The sequence below is a fragment of the Desmodus rotundus genome, chromosome 7 (assembly GCF_022682495.2).
Source record: "Desmodus rotundus isolate HL8 chromosome 7, HLdesRot8A.1, whole genome shotgun sequence".
Classification (NCBI taxonomy): Eukaryota; Metazoa; Chordata; class Mammalia; order Chiroptera; family Phyllostomidae; genus Desmodus; species Desmodus rotundus.
In genome coordinates, this window is record NC_071393.1 from 16,875,960 (window position 1) to 16,896,518 (window position 20,559).

The 20,559-nt window shown below is 40.4% G+C and overlaps 1 protein-coding gene across 3 annotated transcripts in view; it reads left to right on the forward strand.

Annotated features, from left to right (window-relative positions):
- TTC28 (tetratricopeptide repeat domain 28) overlaps positions 1 to 20,559 on the forward strand; it is a 569,569-nt gene that overhangs the window by 403,879 nt on the left and 145,131 nt on the right. For all 3 annotated transcript variants that reach the window (XM_053927916.1, XM_053927917.1, XM_024567189.3), the window contains one exon: positions 10,232 to 10,739. In XM_053927916.1, coding sequence (XP_053783891.1) covers positions 10,232 to 10,739 — 508 coding nt within the window. The remainder of the gene's footprint in view (positions 1 to 10,231; positions 10,740 to 20,559) is intronic.

The window sequence follows — 20,559 nt, forward strand, 5'->3', positions numbered from 1 at the left end:
ACCCAAGTAACTTCTGTGCCAAAGGAACAGTGACAAATGCCACACAAGGGAAATGACATTTTCAGGATTTTTAATTAATATAATGAGAAGGGAAGGAAGGCACTAATTTAATGCATTTAAATTTTAAATAAATGCACAAAATAGATTAAATGAATATAAATATATGACTTTAAAATTACTTAATTTGCTCAGTTTTATTGGTATTCAGCATCTATAATAACAACTAGCAGTAAATGAAGCTTGTTATGTGTCAGACACACAAACGTATGCTTATAACAATCCCATAAGATAGATATTATTACACCCACTTTGTAGATAAGGAAACAAGGACAGAGAGAGTCCACAACTTCCTTAGGGGAACATAGCCAGCAGAGACAGGATTTAATCACTGTCTAATCACTGTATTACCCTGGAATTGATAAATCCATTATTATTCAGGAGACAGAATCAGTAGCTGTTAGAAAAGTTACTAACTTTTGATTAAAGTTATTGAAGTTTGCCATTGAATTTGTCACTGAAAACTGGCTTGGATTTTAGAGAGAAAAACAGTATGTATGCAAATATATTACAAACCTCATCTGTGATCAGTGTCATATAATTTAAAAGATAATATTTATTATTTAGAATAAAACTGTCAGAAATCAATTCTAAGTGGATCTAGTATATCAATAATTGGCACTAAATGAAGATCATTAAATTAAAAACTAGTATTATCATTTCAGGAGTCTAAAAGAACTGGTCGTGGGTGCCTGCTGAATATAAGGACCAAAAGACAGGGAAAAGTCAGTGATAACCTGAGCTTTTGACCAGTTGTTAGAAGAAATAGTGATAACATTTACTTCTTTTATTAATCATGGGAGTTGCAAGAGTAAGGGAAACTTGGGAAAGGCAATGAGGGCTTGAGTTTGAGGTGCTGTGAGATGCTGTGATGGAATGTTGGCAAAGCAGAGTGGGGAGAGTACCAGCTGGGGGACTGAAAACCTGGGCTCTAGTCCTGCTTTTGCTGGTCATCAGCAGGTTGACCTACAACCAAAGTACTTGACATCTCTTGTCCTCAGTTTCTACATCTAAAGACACTGAGGAGTTACATGATTAAGTGGTTTTCCAACTCTGCTCCAAAGAGCCCCATAGGGTGCCATAGATTCTCTTGAGGTTACTTGTGGGGGAAAGTGCACCCTAATCTAAGTGAACCTAAACAACTACACTCTTATCACAAAATCACATGTATTTGTATTTTGGTTTAAACAAAGTTTGAAAACCAGTGGATTAGGTGATCTATAGGGCTTCTTCCAGCTCTAAAATTCTTTGTCTTTTGTTCTGAAATCTGAGTTTGGAATTATCCAACAGGAATAGAGGTTGAATCAGCCAGAATAAGTGAAGGTACAGAGAGCTGAGATTGTGGGCTGTTTATTCCTGAGCAGTTAGAAGCCGTGAATTTCAGAAGGTCTCAGCCTATGTTAGGACCTGTAATGATATTCCTTCATGGATGGTTGCAGAAGTTCTCAGTTATTTCTTAACTTTACAACATCTTTCTAGGTTCCTTGAGGGCTCTTTTCCATCCAATTTAAATATTTCTTTTTTTAAGTTGTCATATGCTGGCGCCTGCAAATAAGTTGTCCTTTTCTTGGGCTTTTTTCCTTCTGAGAAATGTCTCCTCTGCCTCTTACATGTGCACTTGTACACATATGTGTTTTCCATCCCTCTCCCTCTCCAGCTTCCTCCCTTATATCCTGCCCAGCCAATGCCAGATTTTATGATTAATATAAATACTGTCTTCAAAGGGTGATTGACTACATTCCAACCCCCTACAGTGTTTTATAGTGCACTAAAATTCAGGTTGGCTGGCAAGTGTGTAATGGAGCAGCATTATGGTAGAATGCCTCCTAACCCAGGTCAAACGATTGCATAAGGAGCTTGAGTGAATTATGTCATAAAAACTCATTTGAGACTAGGTTATCTGCCTATCAGTCTCCCAAGTAAAACTGAAGTTGTAGGTAAAGCTGAGAGCTGGAAATAACCTTAACTGATTTTTTCGAGTGAGTGAGAGAATTTATCACCAAACTCGGCTCCCTAACAGGACTACCAACACTCTAGGATTTTTACTTGGTCATCATTTTGTGGCCAGCGAGCTTTGTAGAATGAAGTTCTGTGTAAAAATCTCCCTAGATGGGCAGCATACAGCTGCAGTGTTGGGGTGTAAAGGAGAGAGGAGAACCCTGAAGTAGCCAGGAGATGTCAGGGAGTAACATTTCTGTGCTCTGACGTTCAGCCTCAGCCTCAGCCTCACCATTTGCATGCAGTCCTTCCTGAGGAAGGAGCACACACTCTTCCTTCCATTGGCTGCAGTGTGGCCGGTACAGCACATAGCAAAGATGCTTGTTGTATTGCGTCAAGTTTACACGGAGCATCAAGTTTTTTAAAAAATGAAGTCATTGTAAATTCTGGCAGTTTTTATGGCGTAATTAAAATGTCTAACAGGATACCTCTGGGAAACTAAATGCAGTTTTACTATTTATAGAGCCAGCAGAGGTAGTGTTTCTTGCCAACTTTCATATCTTATGACCTATAAATTGCTCTTAATAGCTAATCTGTCATCCCAGCTTCTCATATAAGAAAGCTTGTTTCCTTATTAATCTGTTAATTTGCATCTGCAAAGGACATTTACAGATTCTTGGTTTGAAAACATTGCTGTATTAATGCTGGGCATTATAAATAATTTATTACCTGTGATAGCAACCGTTAGGTCTGGGTAATAGATCTCTCTGACAGTGTGTTATTCTTCCAACCCTACTACAATTTTGATAAAATTAATTATGATGAGAGCTTCTCTGAACTCATAGAACTAGAAAAGGCTGACGGAGAAGCTATAACTATCACTAACCACTCCCTAAGTTCATAGTAATAGAGTCAACCAACTCTTTCAACTGTGGTACAGTATATGTTCGAAAGAATTCAGGTGTACACAGTTACCCTCTTACCTTTTCAGTAGCTACTGCAGAATATTCCTCTAACCCCAGGTTTAAGTAATGGGACAAACTGGTTAGATTGATTATACATAATAAATCCAACACCAGTTATTAAGTATGTACAGCATGAAAATGATTTAAGACTGCTAACGAACTTGTAATTAAAATTTTCCCTATTTGTCTGATATTTAAGTCTCTTCTTCTGGACATGGCTGTGAGTTCACAATTCTTAGAGATCCCATTTCAGGAAGCTTTCTCCCTGCCAAGATCCTTGACATTTACTATATTTTTGTTTGTGTTTTGTTCATATGTGTTTCTCTCCTCTATTTTAATCCAAGAAGAATTTATGGGAGTAGGAGATAAAACAAAAGGGAAGAAATCAGAGTAATAAGATGATAAAGGTCATATCATAGGCTTAAGCCAGGACAGAATTTGGATGTATTATGGGATTACATCAGGCTGTTAAAGGGAGGTTTTGCATCAAGCCATAAGCTTCCTGGTGCCCCAATCAGAAAGATAAATTTGACCATTTTTAAGCTTCACATTTTTTTCTAAGATAAAACCATAGTAGTTGCTTGGTAAAAACACTGAAATCCAAAAGCAATTTCTCTATTGGTCGGTCCTTATAAAGATGACATTGAATGATATAGACAATGTTCTCAAAAATATAGATTATGAATATTTTTCTTATTTTTGTCTATTTGGTTTTGTGTAAGCAACTCAAGACCATCGTTTAACCTTTTATACAGAATTACTTTCTCAGATCAGTGCTGATTGAGGGTAGATTTTCATGATCAAAGGAGATGGCAGGCATGGAAAATGCTTTAGATTTCATAAATTGATGGACAAAGAACTCATCCAAACCACCCTTCCCAGTCTCCCCTCCAGCTACTCCCCGTCCTCTCAGGCCTAAGAGGCTTCTTGCTCTCTAATCATCACACACCCTACCATACTTCATGCCTTTGCTAATGCTGTTTCCCGGTCCTAGAATTACCCACGTCCCCAGTGAGGAACACTCCAATTTATGTATTTATTTAGTTTTTACTTAATAGACTATTTTTTAGAGCAGTTTTAGATTTACAGAAAATTGAACAGGTAGTACAGAGTCCCCACATCCCTTCTGTCTTCACCACTGCTTCCCCTATTAACATAGTATTAGTGTGGCATATACGTTACAATATCCAGTGTTGACATATTATTATTGATCAAAGTCCATAGTTTGCATGTTGTAGTTTACAATACAACTCACCCCAGTGCGTACAGTCTATGGGTTTTGACAAATGCATAATGTCATATACCCACCATATGGTGTCATGCAGAATAATTTCACTGTGCTAAAAATCCCCTGTGCTCCATCTACTCATCCTTCCCCTTGGCCCTACAACCACTCATTTTTTGCTTTCTCTGTAGTTTTGCCTCATCCAAAATGTCATATAGTTAGGATAATACAGAATGCAGACTTTTCAGACTGGCTTCCTTCATTAAGCAAAATGCATTTTAGGTTTCTCTCACATCTGTTCATGGTCCCATAGAGCATTTCTTTTTGGCATTGAATATTCCATTGTAGGGATGCTCCAGGGTCTATTTAATGATTCATCCTTTGGAAGACCTATTGATTGCTTCCAATTTTTAGCAAAGGTGTTGCAAACATTCATATGTAGGTTTTTGTGTGAACACAAGTTTTCCTTTTATTAGGGTAAACTACCTGGGAGCATGATTGCTGGGTTATATGGCGAGAGTGTGCTTAGTTTTGTAGGAAACTGCCCAACCATCTTCCAAGTGGAGGGCCGGTTTTGCACTCCCACCACCAATGACTGGGTGTTCCTGTTGCTTCACACCTTCACAGCATTGGTATTGTCCATCTTTTTAGATTTTAGCCATTCCAATAGGTGTGTAGTGGCGTCTCGTTGTTGTTTTAATTTGTAATTTCCTGATGACATGTGACATGTAGCATCTCTTTATATGTTTTTTTGCTGTCTGTATATCTTTTTTTGTTAAGGTGTGTATTCAGATCTTTTGCTCATTTTAAAACTGGGTTGTTTGTTTACTACTTATTGTTGAACTTTAAGACTTTTTGGCATATTTTGGATACCAGTCCTTTGTTAGATATGTGTTTTGCAAATATTTTCCCTCGGACTGTAGCTTGTCTTTTCATTCTCTTAACAGTATTCTTTGCAAAGCACAATTTTTAATTTTAATGAAGCCTAAGTTGGTGTTGTATCTAAAAGCTCATCAAACCCGAGGTTCCCTATATTTTCTTTCATGTTATCTTTTAGGAGTTTTATAGTATGCGTTTTATACTTAAGTGTGTGATTTAGTTCAAGCCAATTTGTATGAAAGGTGTAAAGTTGTGTCTAGATTCACTTTCTTTTTTGCACGTAGTTGTTCTAGCACCATTTGTTGAAAAGACCATTCTTTTTTCTTTAGTGTAATTATTTTGTTTAAATTTTTATTGTTATTCAGTTACAGTTGTCTGCATTTTCTCCCCATCCCTCCAGAAAAGACTATTCTTTCTCCATTGAATTACCTTTGATCCTTTGTCAGAATTAGTAGACTGTGTTTGTGTGAGTCTAGAGAATTTTCTTGAGTATATGAATGAACAAATCAGCCAACCAACCAACAGGGCCATAATACTCCAGTCTGTAAGCTTTGACCACTTGAAATGAAGCGCTTTAACCAACATCACCTGTTGAATACACCAATGATTCTAGAATGCCCTTGGGTAAAGGGTGAATTTTCTTACACCTGTATTTGCAGAAGGGTGATATGAGAAATATGCTTCAGCATATGAAGATGAAGACTCTTCCCACCATGAGCAGGACAAACTTGTGTTGCCTTCTTTGTCGTGGTGGCATAACTTCGTGTTCTGTTTCCTGGCCGTCTTCTGCCACATCTCTGAAGTGAATAAAGCTAAGTGACTGTTATCTTGGTCGGGGCAGGAAGAGAAACTAAAGTCTAAAATTTTAGCATATTCTGTGTGTCAAGTAATAAACCAGTTTCTTTGCAAGTATTGCTTTATTTAGTTCTCATCAAGGCTCTGTGAGGTATTAATATTCCCATTTTACAGATGAGGAAACTAAGGCTCGGAGATGCTGCAAAACGTGTGCAGTATCACATAATTTGTAATCTGAATCTGTGTGTGTCTGATTCTAGAGTCTGTTCCTATTATTCTATATCCTTCTGCCTCTCGGGTTATAGTTGATTAACCCAGGACCTTGAATTTGTAGGCACTGAACTGCCAGGGAATACAATGTACATGTGGATTTGAGCAATAAAGAAGAAAAAAACATGTTTCTGCAGGTTTAGTTCACCCTTTGTAAGACTACATGCAATTAGTCTATCAGCAGTTATATCAAATATTCCCTATATGTGCATTTAATCCTCCCATAAAATATAACCCTTATGAAATACAATAAGGGGGAAAGCATGCTAGATGTACAGGAAAACATGTTTCAGTCTTTAAAATAATGTTTAATGGTAGCATCATCAATGTGGTTATAGTTTGGATAGTTTAAACTCTTCTATTTTATGTCTCAAACTAAAAACCCTATAGGTGGCTTGAAAAGATACGAGCTAATTTTTTTCTTTAGCTCCATGTCTCATGAAACTGACTTGTCAGACGGGGCTCTTCTGCACATCTTTGGGTCACAGACCAAGGGGTGGTGACTCCTGTGTGCTAAGTCTGCAGCTGGAAATCATGCTTTGGCAAGAACATGAGTAATTTATATCTTGTCAAGAGAAAAATATTATCTTATTCCAACCAGATAGTTTGTTAGCATAACTGTTTGTGTGCATTTTAGTATTCAAATACAGATGTTCCAAAATGTTTCCACTATGGGAAGCAGCTGTGCTCTTCTAGCACAAAAATCTCAAAAAGATTGATATACAAAGGCAGTGTGAACCTTAGTGGCAAATGCAGCATCTGCTTGAGGTGGGGCCTGTGATTCCCCATAGATGTGGGTCTTCAGATTCTTCTTAACAGCCTGAAACCGTGTTTCAGATCTAAGCCTATTCTACAGGAACAGGAACAAAGACAAGTGATTAATTTGTAATTCACTTAGCTGATAAATATCATCACAGGTTATTTGCTGAGGGGCTGTAAAACACTGGACTTTATTTCCTGTGGCAACTGATAGGAATATAGATGTTTGGTCATAATGACTGATGTTTTCAGTTGCCATTACTAGCTTCGGGTTGGTAACAGAGCTCAGCCCAGCCAGCTCTCAGTCATAAAACATCCATCCACACCTTAGTGATGCATTCACAGAGAACTTGGCAGTTTCCTCAGGACGCTCACGTGCACTGCTTCATCTGACCCCACCCTAGCCTCCGGAACTATGTGTTCTGTCATTATCAGCACAATTTACACATAAAGTAAGAAAGGAAGATGTGGAATGACTCAACAGGGTTATACAACCAGGGTCTCTGGCTCTAAATCCTGTTCCATTCTTTTATTATTATTATTATTATTATTATTATTATTATTATTATTATTGAGTTTATTGGGGTGACATTAGTTAATAACATTATATAGGTTTCAGGTGCACAATTCTATAATACATCACTGTATATTGTATTGTGTGTGCACCACCCCAAGTCGAGTCTCTTTCCATCATAATTTATTCCCCCCTTTACCCTCTTCTACCTCCTCCACCTGCTTTTTCTCTTGTTAATCACCACACGCTTGCTGTATCTATGTGTTCCATTCTTATACATCAAGTTACCTCTTGAGTTTCAGAGACTGTGATGTGTGTTCATAGATTATATCATCCTTTTGAGAGAGGTTGGTTTCCAGGACACTGCCATGAGGCATTCCAGCCTGGCAGCACTGCCTGGTAACTGGAGGGTGCCAGGGGAGAGCTAATCCTTCCCTCTCTCCCCCACATCCCGGAGGGGAAGTGTTCCAGTACTCCTGTTCCTTATCTTTGGAGAGCTGCAGCAAATGAGCTCCTGTGTCTCCCTGGAATTTAGACAAATGAAGACCCAGAAGCAGAAGATCCATGGCTGTCATTTGGCATTGCCATAAACCAAAAGTTCCTAGGAACAGTGCCGCCTGGGGTGTTGTGCCTGCCCCAGGCCTTATAAATCCATCCCTTGGTGGTGTTCAAGGGCTCATTGCCTCCAACCAGGTCTATTATTTGGAATTATTACATGAATTATTTATGGTTTGCACATCTGTCAGAGGCTCATGGCCAAGTTTGAAAACACTGGGGTCTCGGCTTCTGGCTTGGGCCTAGAAATGTCTGTCCAGAAACTCAACTTCTCCGAGCCTCATTTTTTCAAAGATCCGCAGCACTAATTAAGGCCAGTGCAGTTTTGAACTGAATGTGTCTGATTCTGAGTTATACTAGCTCTGTCGTCCCAGAGCCACGGGTTTTCCTTTGAGGTCAGCAAAGATTTGTTTGTGGACTGTGTCCTGCTCGCTAGCTAGGCTTGCGTGGAGAACAACTGAGAGAGTGAGGTGTGGAGGACCAACTAAGGAAGTACAGGAAAGAGGCCGAGTCCCTGGGCTTGCAGCAAAGGGGGAAGAGGAGAGTGTCCACAGGGAAAGGAGCTGTGAGCGGCAGAGGCCCATGCACAATGGGCTGACATGCAGTCCTACCCGCTGGTCCCGAAGCAGGAACCCGGGCCAGTCCACGTCCACGCGGCATGCTCGCATGCTCTTCGGTGAGCACCGCTGCAGCTTCTGCCAGAGCCCCACTGCTGTAGCACTGCCACGGTCATGGAGTTGTTTCTGCTCCCCGCCACTCAGGAAGAGAAACAAACAAGTAAATTTATAAGTGTTTATTTCCTTTCTCTTCTCCTAAATCTTTTGTTGGAACATCTGTGAAATGATAAAAGCAACTCAAAATGATATGAAACCCTTTGCAAACACACAATTTGCAAGCATCATAAAGGTGGTCAGTGCCTCAGTTATTTTGATCAAGAACTATTTCACAGGCAAAGAAATAGGGTAGCAAATCACTCATCTATAAAACATTGATAAAGTTGTTCTCAAGTGTACAGACAGAGAACACATCTCATAAAGAACCGGCCGTACTGCAGGTGGGACAGCACCCCTGGGTGTTTATTCCCTAGCCTGGAGGCTCTTGTGAAGATCACTTGCCTAATTGTGACAGTGCATCCTCTGTTCTGCCAGGACCACAGGTGCATGTTAGGAAGAGGGAGCAACTTAAAGAAAGGGGATTACGGGGCTGTAGCTGTAGGCACATTGTGAAGGAAGCCTCTGACTTAGAGAAGGGAAGAAAAGCAGGAGAAGACTCAGGCAACCCCCTTTTATGACTGTGCAGAGGTGTTAGAAACAACAGGCGAGCATATCTGAGATGGTGCGCTCTTGGTAAGATTCTAGAACCTGTACGACTTCTCCTTTATTTTTGTTGTTTCCATTTGGCTCACTGTACTGATTTAGAGTCGTTTTCATGAAAACCTCTAACACAGAAAGGGTCCGTGCACTTTTCTTCAGACAAGAAACGCATGCGTGGCAAGCACTGTGAGGGGACCGGAAAGATAGTGTTTTTCTGCACAGAGGCTTGGGTCAGAAGAGCCTCTAGGCAGGAAAAGCAAAGCTGGGAGGGCCAATGTGAGCCCGAAAAGGGGTGGTGAGGCCCAGTGAGGACCACCCCACTCAGAGGTATAGCTTGGAGCCCGTCCATTGTTTTCCTTTGGGGCTCATCTAAACCTAAGCCCTCCACAGTAACCAGCACTGATGAAGTACCGTTACAGGAACAAAATAAGAGAACAGGACCCTTCAGTGGGTCCTGAGTCACAGACTTATAAATCATCATTCTAAATGTATCCCTTACCATTAATGTGTCCATTGCTTTGGGGAAGACAGGGCTGGATAAGTGCTCTGGAGAACAAAGGGCCAAGCATGGATCTCTCCCATGAATGTCCTGTGCTATACTATAATTACTTCTGGTTTTCCTCTACATTCTTTAAACTACAGAGGCTAATAGCTATTAACATAACTCTAATATCATAATATTAGAAATGTCAAGTGTCTAAGATGAAGGTTATGTGGAATAGAACATGTCTCTGTGAGATTAGGTATTGAAAGTTACTGATTAAATTATCGTTGTCTTTTTATTAGGGGCTTGCTGTTTGGATGGGCTCTTTCAGTTCTGCATAGGTCTGTGAGCAACTGATAGAAATTAGAAATTAGGTTGGATGGTTATAGGCAATCTCTGAAACATTTTATGTGCTGAAACAAACCAAAGCCATTTTCTGATGTGCTTTCATTTCCCTGCCTTATCCTTTCTCTCCAGGCAGCTTCTTCAGCCCTGAGCAGCCTGGGCCACGTGTACACGGCCATTGGAGACTACCCCAATGCACTGGCCAGTCACAAACAGTGTGTCCTTCTCGCCAAGCAATCCAAAGATGAGCTTTCTGAAGCCCGAGAACTTGGCAACATGGGAGCTGTGTATATTGCTATGGGTGACTTTGAGAATGCTGTGCAGTGTCACGAGCAGCATCTGAAGATAGCCAAGGATCTGGGCAACAAGCGAGAAGAGGCGCGGGCCTACAGCAACCTGGGGAGTGCCTACCACTACAGGAGGAACTTCGACAAGGCCATGTCTTACCACAACTATGTGCTGGAGCTGGCGCAGGAGTTGATGGAGAAGGCCATTGAGATGCGGGCCTACGCTGGCCTGGGCCATGCCGCCAGGTGCATGCAGGATTTGGAGAGGGCTAAACAGTACCACGAGCAGCAGCTGGGCATTGCTGAGGACCTCAAGGACCGGGCTGCAGAAGGACGAGCATCCTCCAACCTGGGTAAGGACAGAATTGCTTGCAAGGTCCAGGGTCAATTCCGTAGACTGGAAATAGCTGGAGTGGCCCACTATCTTTTCCAGAGATCTGTGTGTTTATATTCAAAAGAATCTCCTCATTGTGTGTGTTATATGTTTCCTTCAGATATATTTCCTTGGAGCCTGTCTGCTCTAAATCACATGGTCCTGCCTGTCATCACAGTACTCTAGGATTAGAACTCTGAAATACTGGAAAAACAAAACACCCTGACCTTTTAATCTGGGAGAAGGGTGACCAGATTTATCTAATTAGAGAGAAGGGGAATGAAATGAGGATATAAAGTGATGTTTGGTTTAAATGAAAGAGAAGCTGTTAGGAAGTCATCAATGAAAGAGAATTTGAGACGAGTTTCGTTCAAAGGGGCTGCTTTACTTGGTGACTTTAAATACATAGAAAATGTGCTTTTTCCTCAATAGTATGTGTGTTCATGAATGATGTTGATAGTTTAGTATAAATGCAAAATTATTTTTTGAAAAATCTTTTGAAATAAGGTAGATTTGCAGTCACTGTTTTCATAGTACTTGATTATAGTTAAGACATATAAATTTGGGTGAATTGATGTTACGAGACAATAAGTATTGGTAACTGGCTACTTTTTCAAAGATATCTTGTTGTCTCTGTACCCAGGTGTGGGTTCATAATGAGTGGAAGGAACAGATGTGTTTGGAAGTATAAGCTGAACTCATCCCTGTGCCTGGAGCCCCACGGTTGGTTCTGTGCCCACAGGGACTTGGGGTGGGAAGAGGACACGGAAAAAGTGATGCGACTGGTTTTAGTGTCTGCTTGTCAGATATCAGTAGCAGCAGAATGTAAAAATTAGCCCAGGCACCTCATCTTTATATAATTTTAGCACTCCTCCTCCCTCTTCCCACCTTTGCGTGTTGCAACCATATGTTTTGTGAATATGATTGTTAGAAAAAGTCTGGAAGACCCCTGGAGATGACTCTAACGATGGTATTGAGATCAGAATGAAAGTCTAGAGAGACTGTAAGAAACATAGAAATAAGGCCTTGGCATTATATATTCATCCAGTGGATCAGGAATTTAGTGAATCAGTCATTTATTGAATGATGTGCTGAATCCTGGAACAGTTCCCCTAAGAGACAGAGAAGTTGAAAAAAAGCCTTGCCCTCGAAGAGCTTATACTTCAGTTGGGATAATAAGATTACTACATAGGACATCAGTGGCCTCCCTGCAAGACGGTGTTAAGGACGCTGTATTTCCATGAAATTCCTAGAAGGGAGACCCTGAGGGCTGGGAATACCCCGTAAAGCTTCTTGGAGATTGGATCCAGGTGGATATAAAAGAATAGGTGAGATTTTGGCCAGGAATGGGATGGCATTGATGGCAAGGAATGTATGGAAGAAGGTGTGAGGTGCAATAGGTTGACATATCTGAGGGATGGTAGCATGATTAGACTTCAGGAATGTGCTAGAGGGGGTAGAAGATTAGTATGAAAACTAGGCAAAGGTTTTGCTAATGAACAGAAAGTGCTGAAGGTTTTGAATATAGGCCTGGGGAGCTAGACTAGATATTTAAGGAAGACAGGTCCAGCAGTGGCGCATGGGTAGATTGGAGGGCTTAGAACCAGGGGCTTAGATGCCTGTGCATATTGGACTATTTAGATTTTATGTATCACCTTGTATCATTTGGGTTAGTTGCATTTTCCACAGACTGTTTATTTCATCTAATTTGTTGAGTTTATTGGCATAAAGTTGTTTACAATATTTCCTTATTTTCCTTTTCATGCCTGTAGGATACATATAATGATATGCTCGCTCTCGTTTCTGTTATTGGTAGTTTGTGTTTCTGCACCTGTACCATTTTCTGGACCATTCTAGCTAGCTATTTATCAATTTTCTTGATCTTTTTAAAAAACTGGCTTTTTGTTAGTTTTTAAATTAATTGTCTGTTCTCTATTTCATTTATTCCTAGTCTCATTTTTATCATTTTCTTCTTGCTCCTTATTTTGTTGCTCTTTACTCTTTCTAGTTTCTCAAGGGTGAACCTTAGGTCATTGATTCTAGACCTTTCTTCTTTCTCATACAAGTATTTAAAAATATAAAATTTCCTCTAAACACTGCCATTGGTACATCCAATAATTTTTGATGCATTATGTTTTTACCTTCAGTGAGTTCAAAATATTTTCTAAAATCATTTGCGATTTCCCTTTAACCCCTATGTTATTAAATAACCCCTGTGTTATTTACTTTTAAAATATTGGGGATTTATCGTTATCAAATTCTAATTTAATTTCATTGTGTCAGAGAACATATTTGTAGGATATATATTGTATTTTTTAGCTCTAGAATTTACAGTTGGTTCTGTAAATGAAAATCTCAGCTTTATTGCTAAGATGTATGTGTTTATTCATTATATATACATATTTTTCTTTACATAGCCGAGCCTACTTATTACAAAAGCTCTTAAAACTGTGTCTGCTGATTCCATGTTGGTCCTGTTAGAGTTAGACCATATAGATGGCCTGTTGTTGATGTTGTTGTGCTTTGTAACAGCGTGGTTGAGATATTATTCACATACTGTGCAATTACCCATTTAAAGTAGGTAATTCGGTGGTGTTTAGTATAGTCAGAGAGTTGTGCATTGATTGCCTTTTGTACTGTTAGTGACATTTTATTATTTCTTTGTTGTATATCCTATATCTGGTAACGTGGGGTTACATCTAATACTGTGAATGATACTTTATAGAGATTCTGGATTCTGATGTATTTCTCTTAATAGTATTGATTTTGTTGTTGTTGTTAATTGTTGTTTTACCAGTTAAATTGCCTGAATTCAGGCTCTAAATTCAGTCTTCCCTGTGGTGGGCGGCAGCTGAAATTTCTGTTCAGGTCCTTTGGCTTTAACTGAACTGCTTAGATGGTGCCTTGCACATGCGTATTTCAGGAGTTAGAGACAGAGGCAGAATTTATACTCAGAATTCAGGGCTCACTACTGTGGCTCTCTCAGACTTTTCCTCTGGTTCTTCCGACCAGTAAGACTGAGTGTTTCCCCTGAGTGTCAGCCTCACCGTATGATACTAATTGGGGTTTGCCTTTGGGGGAAGAAAAGATGATCTTTGGCATTTTAAAAATGGGAAACTTATCCAAGGCCATTCCCTTCTTCAAATGGTCAGCTCCAGCCTCCCCATCACTCCAACCTCCCTGCTTTTGGTTGTGCTACCTTGCCTTGAGATAGCTTCCTCCCTCTGCCTCCTCCATGCCTGTGCCCCTTTCCCCTCACCAGACTTCACAGTTGCTGTTTGTAGGAGGGTTGAACTGAAATGAGCTACTCCTCTGTTACTGGAACCAGAACTCCTCCTATTCATTTTAACCTGTCCCAATTTGACTTGCTTCTTTTGTCCTCTGAAGAAGATCAACAGCAATCTTCTCGAGCTGACTTTTGTGATCAGTATGCAGCACTGGCTTGCTTTCCTGTTTCTTGAGATGCTCTTCTTTTCCAGTTTCTGTGAAGCATGCTGTCCTAATTTTCTTCTTCGCTGCTCTTTTTGTACCTTTTCCATTGGTGTTTTTTTTGAAAGTGGACAATTTTTAAGTTACAAAAGTGATACTAACTTTTATTTTAAAAAATTCTTATATTACATAAGTATATAAAGTAGAAAAAAGAGATCCACTCCTTTCCCTTACACTTACCTTCCCCTTTCTCACTCCTCATAGTTAACTACTATTACAATTTGTCTAGAATCTTTCCAGACCTTTTTACTACGTACATAAACATATATCTAGAAAAATATATGTAAGTGTACATGTGTGTACAGATTGTTCCTTATGTTTTGTTCCTTGATTCTTTTCTGTTCTTTCTTTATATATTTCCCTTTGTCATTTTCACCACTGTATCTTCAGTTACTGCTTCAGTGTACATTGTTTTAAAATCTCTATTCAGGAGCTCTGACCCTCTGTCTGAGCATCATTTTCGCATTTCCAACTGCCTAGTGGATACTCCATTTGATTTTCTTGCTGACCTGTCAAAATTAGTGAGTCTGAACATGAAATATTTTTTCCCTAAATTAACTGCTTCTCCTAGATTTCCTAATTCTGTTGGTGACAGCCCCACCCCTCTGGCCATCTGTATTAATTGTCTGTGGCTGCTGTAACAAATTGCCACAAACTAGTGGCTTAAAACAACAGATTTATTTTCTTACAGTTTTGTGGAGGGTAAGAGTCTGAAATCAGTTTCACCAGGATAAAGTCAAGGTGTCAACAAGGCTGTTTCTTCTGCAGGATCTAGAGGAGGAGCAGCTTCTACTGGCTGCCTGTGTTCCTTGGCTTGTGGCCTCTTCCCCCATGTTCAGAGTGCATCACCCCAGTCCCTGCTCCTGTCACCACGCCGCCTTCTCCTCCGCACTGACTTCTCTTGTATCCTCTGGTAAAGACTGTTGTGATTATGTCAGGCCCACTGGAATAATCCAGGGTAACTCCCTCCTCTCAAAACCCTTAACTTAATCATACCTACAAAATCCTTTTTGCCATGTAAAGTAACATTCATAAGTTCCAGGGGTTAGGATGTGGGCATATTGGCGGGGAGGAGAGCAGGAGGGGAATGGCATTATTCAGCCTATCATACCATCTTAACGTAGCAATCTAAAGTCATGATTGATTTTTCCCCTGTTTGGGTTTTTTTTTTTTTTTTTTTTCAGTTGACTCTCAGTCTAACAGTTTTCAAAGGTTCTTTTCCTTCATTGCCTCTTAATTGCCCAGTGTGTTGTATTGACCTACTGCTTGGGTTTTCTTCACAACCATCCCACCTTCCCATGTCCCCTCCATCCCACACATCAATAAGACTGATCTTCCTAAAGCTATACTCCGGGCAGTAATTGCTACCTGTGGCATACCACATTATACCAGAGTCCTCACCTTTAAACCCACCATCACAAAATATTAAATTAGAAAGTAAACCTGTCGTCATTTCCATTCTTTAATTCTACTACTCCTTTGTATATACTCCTTACCAAAAGCTGCACTTTTCCATCTTCCCTGATGTCATCACATTAGCTGGGCTTTCTTGCTTTAATATGTTTCTTGAGGCTATTCTTCCACTTAGAACTTCTGTGTCCTGTTTTGCTTGCCTAAAGTTTACCCATCTTCTTAGGATTATCCCAAATGCTGTTCACTACTATACTTGAAGCATTTGTTGATAACCAGATAAGTTTCTTACCTTGTCTGAGCCATAGTAACACTTTAAAAATTTCTTTTATTCTATTTATACTCCACCATAAATTATGGTTATTTGTATATTTATATAGTCACTGCTTCTGGATTAAAATCATTAGAAGTATGAACAACATTCTACTCTGTAGTCTCTACATCACTGCGTATAACCCCTTAGACATAGTGGGTTACTCCATAAATGTTTATATGGCTAGACTGAATGAGTCAAAGCTTACAGGAAGATATCATGCCCAGGTGATCGGAAGAATAGTGGTGGCTTTGGGGAGAGGAAGGAGAGCTGGGAGGAGGAACTGTTTGGGGGAGGCACATGGTTTGATTTTGTACCTGTCCATTATTTACTTCTCTCACTTAATGTAACATGAACAAATAGAACTGGAAACAAGTATTAAGATGGCATCATACTAATGACTTCTATGAAATGGGGAAGGAAAGCCTACCAGCGAGACTTAGGGTCACAGAGAGCGGAGAAGATCCAGGTGGGGCTCAGGAGGAGGAGAGCTTCAGGATATAGGGAGGGCATGTCACTTGTATCAGAGAAGCCAAGGAGACTGAGATTTGGGTCACTAAGAAGGTGTTTTGACAACAGGAGCTTCCTGTGTGTACCTGAGGGGGAAGTGGGTAGAATGTGTGGAGCTGGAAAGAGAAGGTAGAGCCGACAAGAAATCTTTGTCCTTTGGTGGTCAGCATATACTAATAGTTATTTACTTGCCTTTTATTTGCTTTTAAGTAAATCATGTAGAAATGACTTAGACTCTTTAGATGTCTTGGGGACAACAAAGAATAGCCTAGCTGTTTTCTAAGCATGTCTTACTTGTGAAAATGTAAATTTTGGCTTGGAAAATGTCCATCTTTTTCTTTTATGCTCAAATCAACTGTAGTTGCATGACAGTATTTCTGTAGACTCTGTTTTTTGCTTTTTGGGTTTTTTTGGTGGCCTTTTTTTATGGTTCTAATTTAGGCGATTGGGAATTAAACCTCAGTTAGACTGCGGAATAAGTCACTAGATTAAAGCCTCAGATCCTCTCACCCTGATCATCACAAATCTTGTTATTTTCTCGGGAGCCAGACAGAATTGCCTCTCGTCTTACTCCGAGATGAACTGCAATTAGGAAAGTGAAAAGGGAGACAATTAGAAGGATGGCCAGTTTCTTTCCTCCCCTCCCCTCCTCACCCCCACTCTCCCCTGCCCTCCCCTGCCTTTCCCTGCCTTCTGCTCCCCTCTCTTCGCTTTCTTTTCTTTTTTCCATTTTTCATTGTTTTTCTCTTTCTCCTTTTCTCCCCCTCTCACCCCAACCCCCTCTCTGGATGAAGGAGCCAATTTCCACATACAACAGGGTCAAGGCTGGATTTGTTTCTAGTACTGGGTCAAATATCAGAAATGGGAAGTGCTTCCCACCAAGGTCTGGGGTCAAATATCTAATAATTCATCTATGGAAAATAATTGAAACTTTAAAAATAGCTGTCCTTTTAAGTAGAAAAGACATATCTAGAAAGTAACTTATTTGGGAGAGAAAGGAGATGGGACTAGCATTCATTAATTCATTTGTTCACTTATTCATTCTTTTGATCAACAAATATTTACTAAACATTAGTTATGTGATAGGCACTATGTTACCATTTAATAAATAAAACTGGCATAATTCCTGCCCTCATGCAGCTTATAGGTGTTCCATTTAACAAGCATATGAGACCTATTCTGTGCCACATGTTTATATTTATTTTCATATTTAATCCTCTCCATAAGCCTATGAGATCAAGAGTATTAATTAACTTAACATATGAGAAGATCAGATAGATTAAAAAACTTGATCCAGTTAGCCTTAAGAGACCCCTAGCATAAAAGATTCATTAATATTTCACAAAAGGATGCTTGGCCTCTTTCCCCCCTGTTTTTAAACCATCCCGGGAGTCTGGTGGGTCTACACAATTCCTCGTAGGCGCGGTGCACCAGATGTGGCAACTCTCAGCTGCTCTAATTGTAGGGTTTAGGATATACCACGGAAATAACTTTTATAAAAATTGTATTAAGAATTAAATTCTGCCAATCTGAATGAGAAAACTTTGAATTTCCAAGTAAAGGTGGAACAGTATTACATATTCTCCACATGATACACACGTTTTATATATTATTCCTAAATAGATTTTGTAAATTAAATCATTCCTATAAACATGTGTAAATCTCAGTATCCTTTAAAAATCGTTGTTTTTTTAAAAGGTTTTTAAAATTTTTATTGATTTTAGAGAGACAGAGAGGAAGCGGGGTGGGGCAGAGAGAGCGCGGTATTTGCCGTCCACTTGTTCAGGTCTTCCTCGGCGGTGTCTTGCACGTGCCCTGGCCCTGCAGGACCAAACCCGAAACCTCGTGCATCAGGATGACACTCCGACCAGCCAAGCCACCCAGCCAGGGCCTAAAAAATCTTTTAATAAGTTTCTTTCATAGAGAAAAAACAGTTCTAAAATATGTTAATCACTCTCTTTTGTCTGTTTTTCACATTTCAATTTTTACATATTGGATTTTCTTACATAGAGAGAGGCTTAGCTTTCCAGGTAAAATGTTTATAATAATCATGGGTAGCTATTAACTTACACTAATTGGGTGGGTTTCTGTGGAAACTCACAGTGTGATTAATGGGGTCATGTTTAAAATAACCGCTCAAGGTGTCAGAAGGGTCTATGAGACCTCACACAGAAATTCTCGGTAGAGCAATGTAATTCCATTATATTTGTGTTTTACAGTACTTGCTCCTTTTCCTAAGAGCCTTGTGAGGTAAACTATCACTATTCTTCTTCACGGATGAGGATTCACCGCTAACGAACATTTGTGACTCACCCAAGGTTATAGAGTAAGAGGCAGAGTGGAGGCTACACGCACATCTGTGTCCCAGGTCCACAGTTCTTCCGTGATGGCACGATCCCACGAGAGTAGTGGGTTCCAGTGGGAGCCATGCCAGTATAACCTGGCCCAGGGCTAAAAGCGGTGTCTTGATACTTCTGCTTCTGCACCTCCCCACCCCCAACCATACACAGGAAGATGATAAAGAGGAGTCCCCCTGGAAGGGGCTATAGGCTGCCTTGAAGCAGAAGCCCCTGCTCATGCCCAGGTATAATAAGACAGCAGGTGTTCCCAGAGAAGCACAGGTACCGCCAGGAGGAAACAAGCCTTTCTTCGTTCCTAGAGAATCTGTTGATTACTTGCAGTGAGCTAGACACTTTCCGTGCATTTTTTCGTCATTACAAAGCTTTGTAATTGGCACAGAATCTGTCCCAAATTCACACAGTTTATAAGCAGCAGAGGCAAGGTCCACATCTAGGCCTGTGTGCTCTCTTCCCCTACAGCCCACAGGACCCCTCTGAACCCTACACATTTACTGAACAGTTAGTTCTTCTGCTTGAGAAGCATAAACGAGACTATACAGATTGTCAAAGTTTAATAATGTTCATAACATAGAAAGCCAAACCCGCACATTCCAGCTTTTCATTCAGAGCACTTCCTATTAAGGGTCATGAAAAGGGAAAATATAAATACCAGAAAAAAAGTCCCAGAGCCTGAAACAGATTTTTCTAGACATCTAAAAGAAAGTAACCATCATGTGCTTTCCTTGTTTGAAAGAAATGAGAAACGGAGAGCACCACCCAAAGCAGGAGATTTTTCTGATCAAGCACCAGAGGGCCGCAGAAAATGATTCAGACCCACACGAAGGTTATGACATGCACATCCTGCGCTGTGGCCCGCACCTGCCACTGCCTAGGAAATAGTAATAATATTTATTCTCTCTTTTAGGTCAAGATTTGTTACCCTGCTTGTCTAGACATTGCTGTGCTAAAGGAGCTGTGACTTGCTTACAGAGAGAGTGCGTCTGTAAGCTTGTGAGAGGGGACAGACGGGGCAGTCAATCTCGGTCAGAGCTGCGCTGTGGACGGTCGCAGGGGAGGCTGCCACAGTGCTGTTGGAGTAATGAAGTGGGTGCTTGCTGCCAGGTCCCAGGGTTCTCTCTCCAGCAGGCAGCGTCTAGCAGTAAATTAGCTTATGTTTCAGCTTGGCAGTTGGCACTTGGTTCATTTGTAGATGCTAATTGTAATCTGATGTTATCAGCAGCAGGTAATTGAAATGGGCTTGATGAATTACTTAATTTCCTTTAATAGCTGAGTCTTCAAGAACTGAATAAAAAAGATAAGGTGATCAGGAGGAAAATACAACAGTTCTATCTTTCTAATTAGTGCTCGGAGGTTTCTTCTTCTTCACACAAATGATTATGAACATGTGAGGCTGAATAGGTTTATGAGTCAAAAGCCCCCATGGGGGCATTTCCCATTAGGCAGCCCAGTCCTGAGCATTGATAACACTTCTGTTAGGACTTTAGGAAGGAACACCTGAGTGATAACTTGGAGGAGCATTGATTTCTGAACACAACTCTGTGTTCCCAGACTTAGGTGGGTGCTGTCTGCCAGGGGTACTGCCACTTTGGCATTCACCCGACCTTTAACCTTCTTTTTTCTGGTCAATTTCTGTGAGCAGTGCTGCCTGGCACCATGCAGTGAGCAGGGGAGCCTCTCAGTGATGTTAATCACTGGCTCCTGCTATCCACACCTGGCAC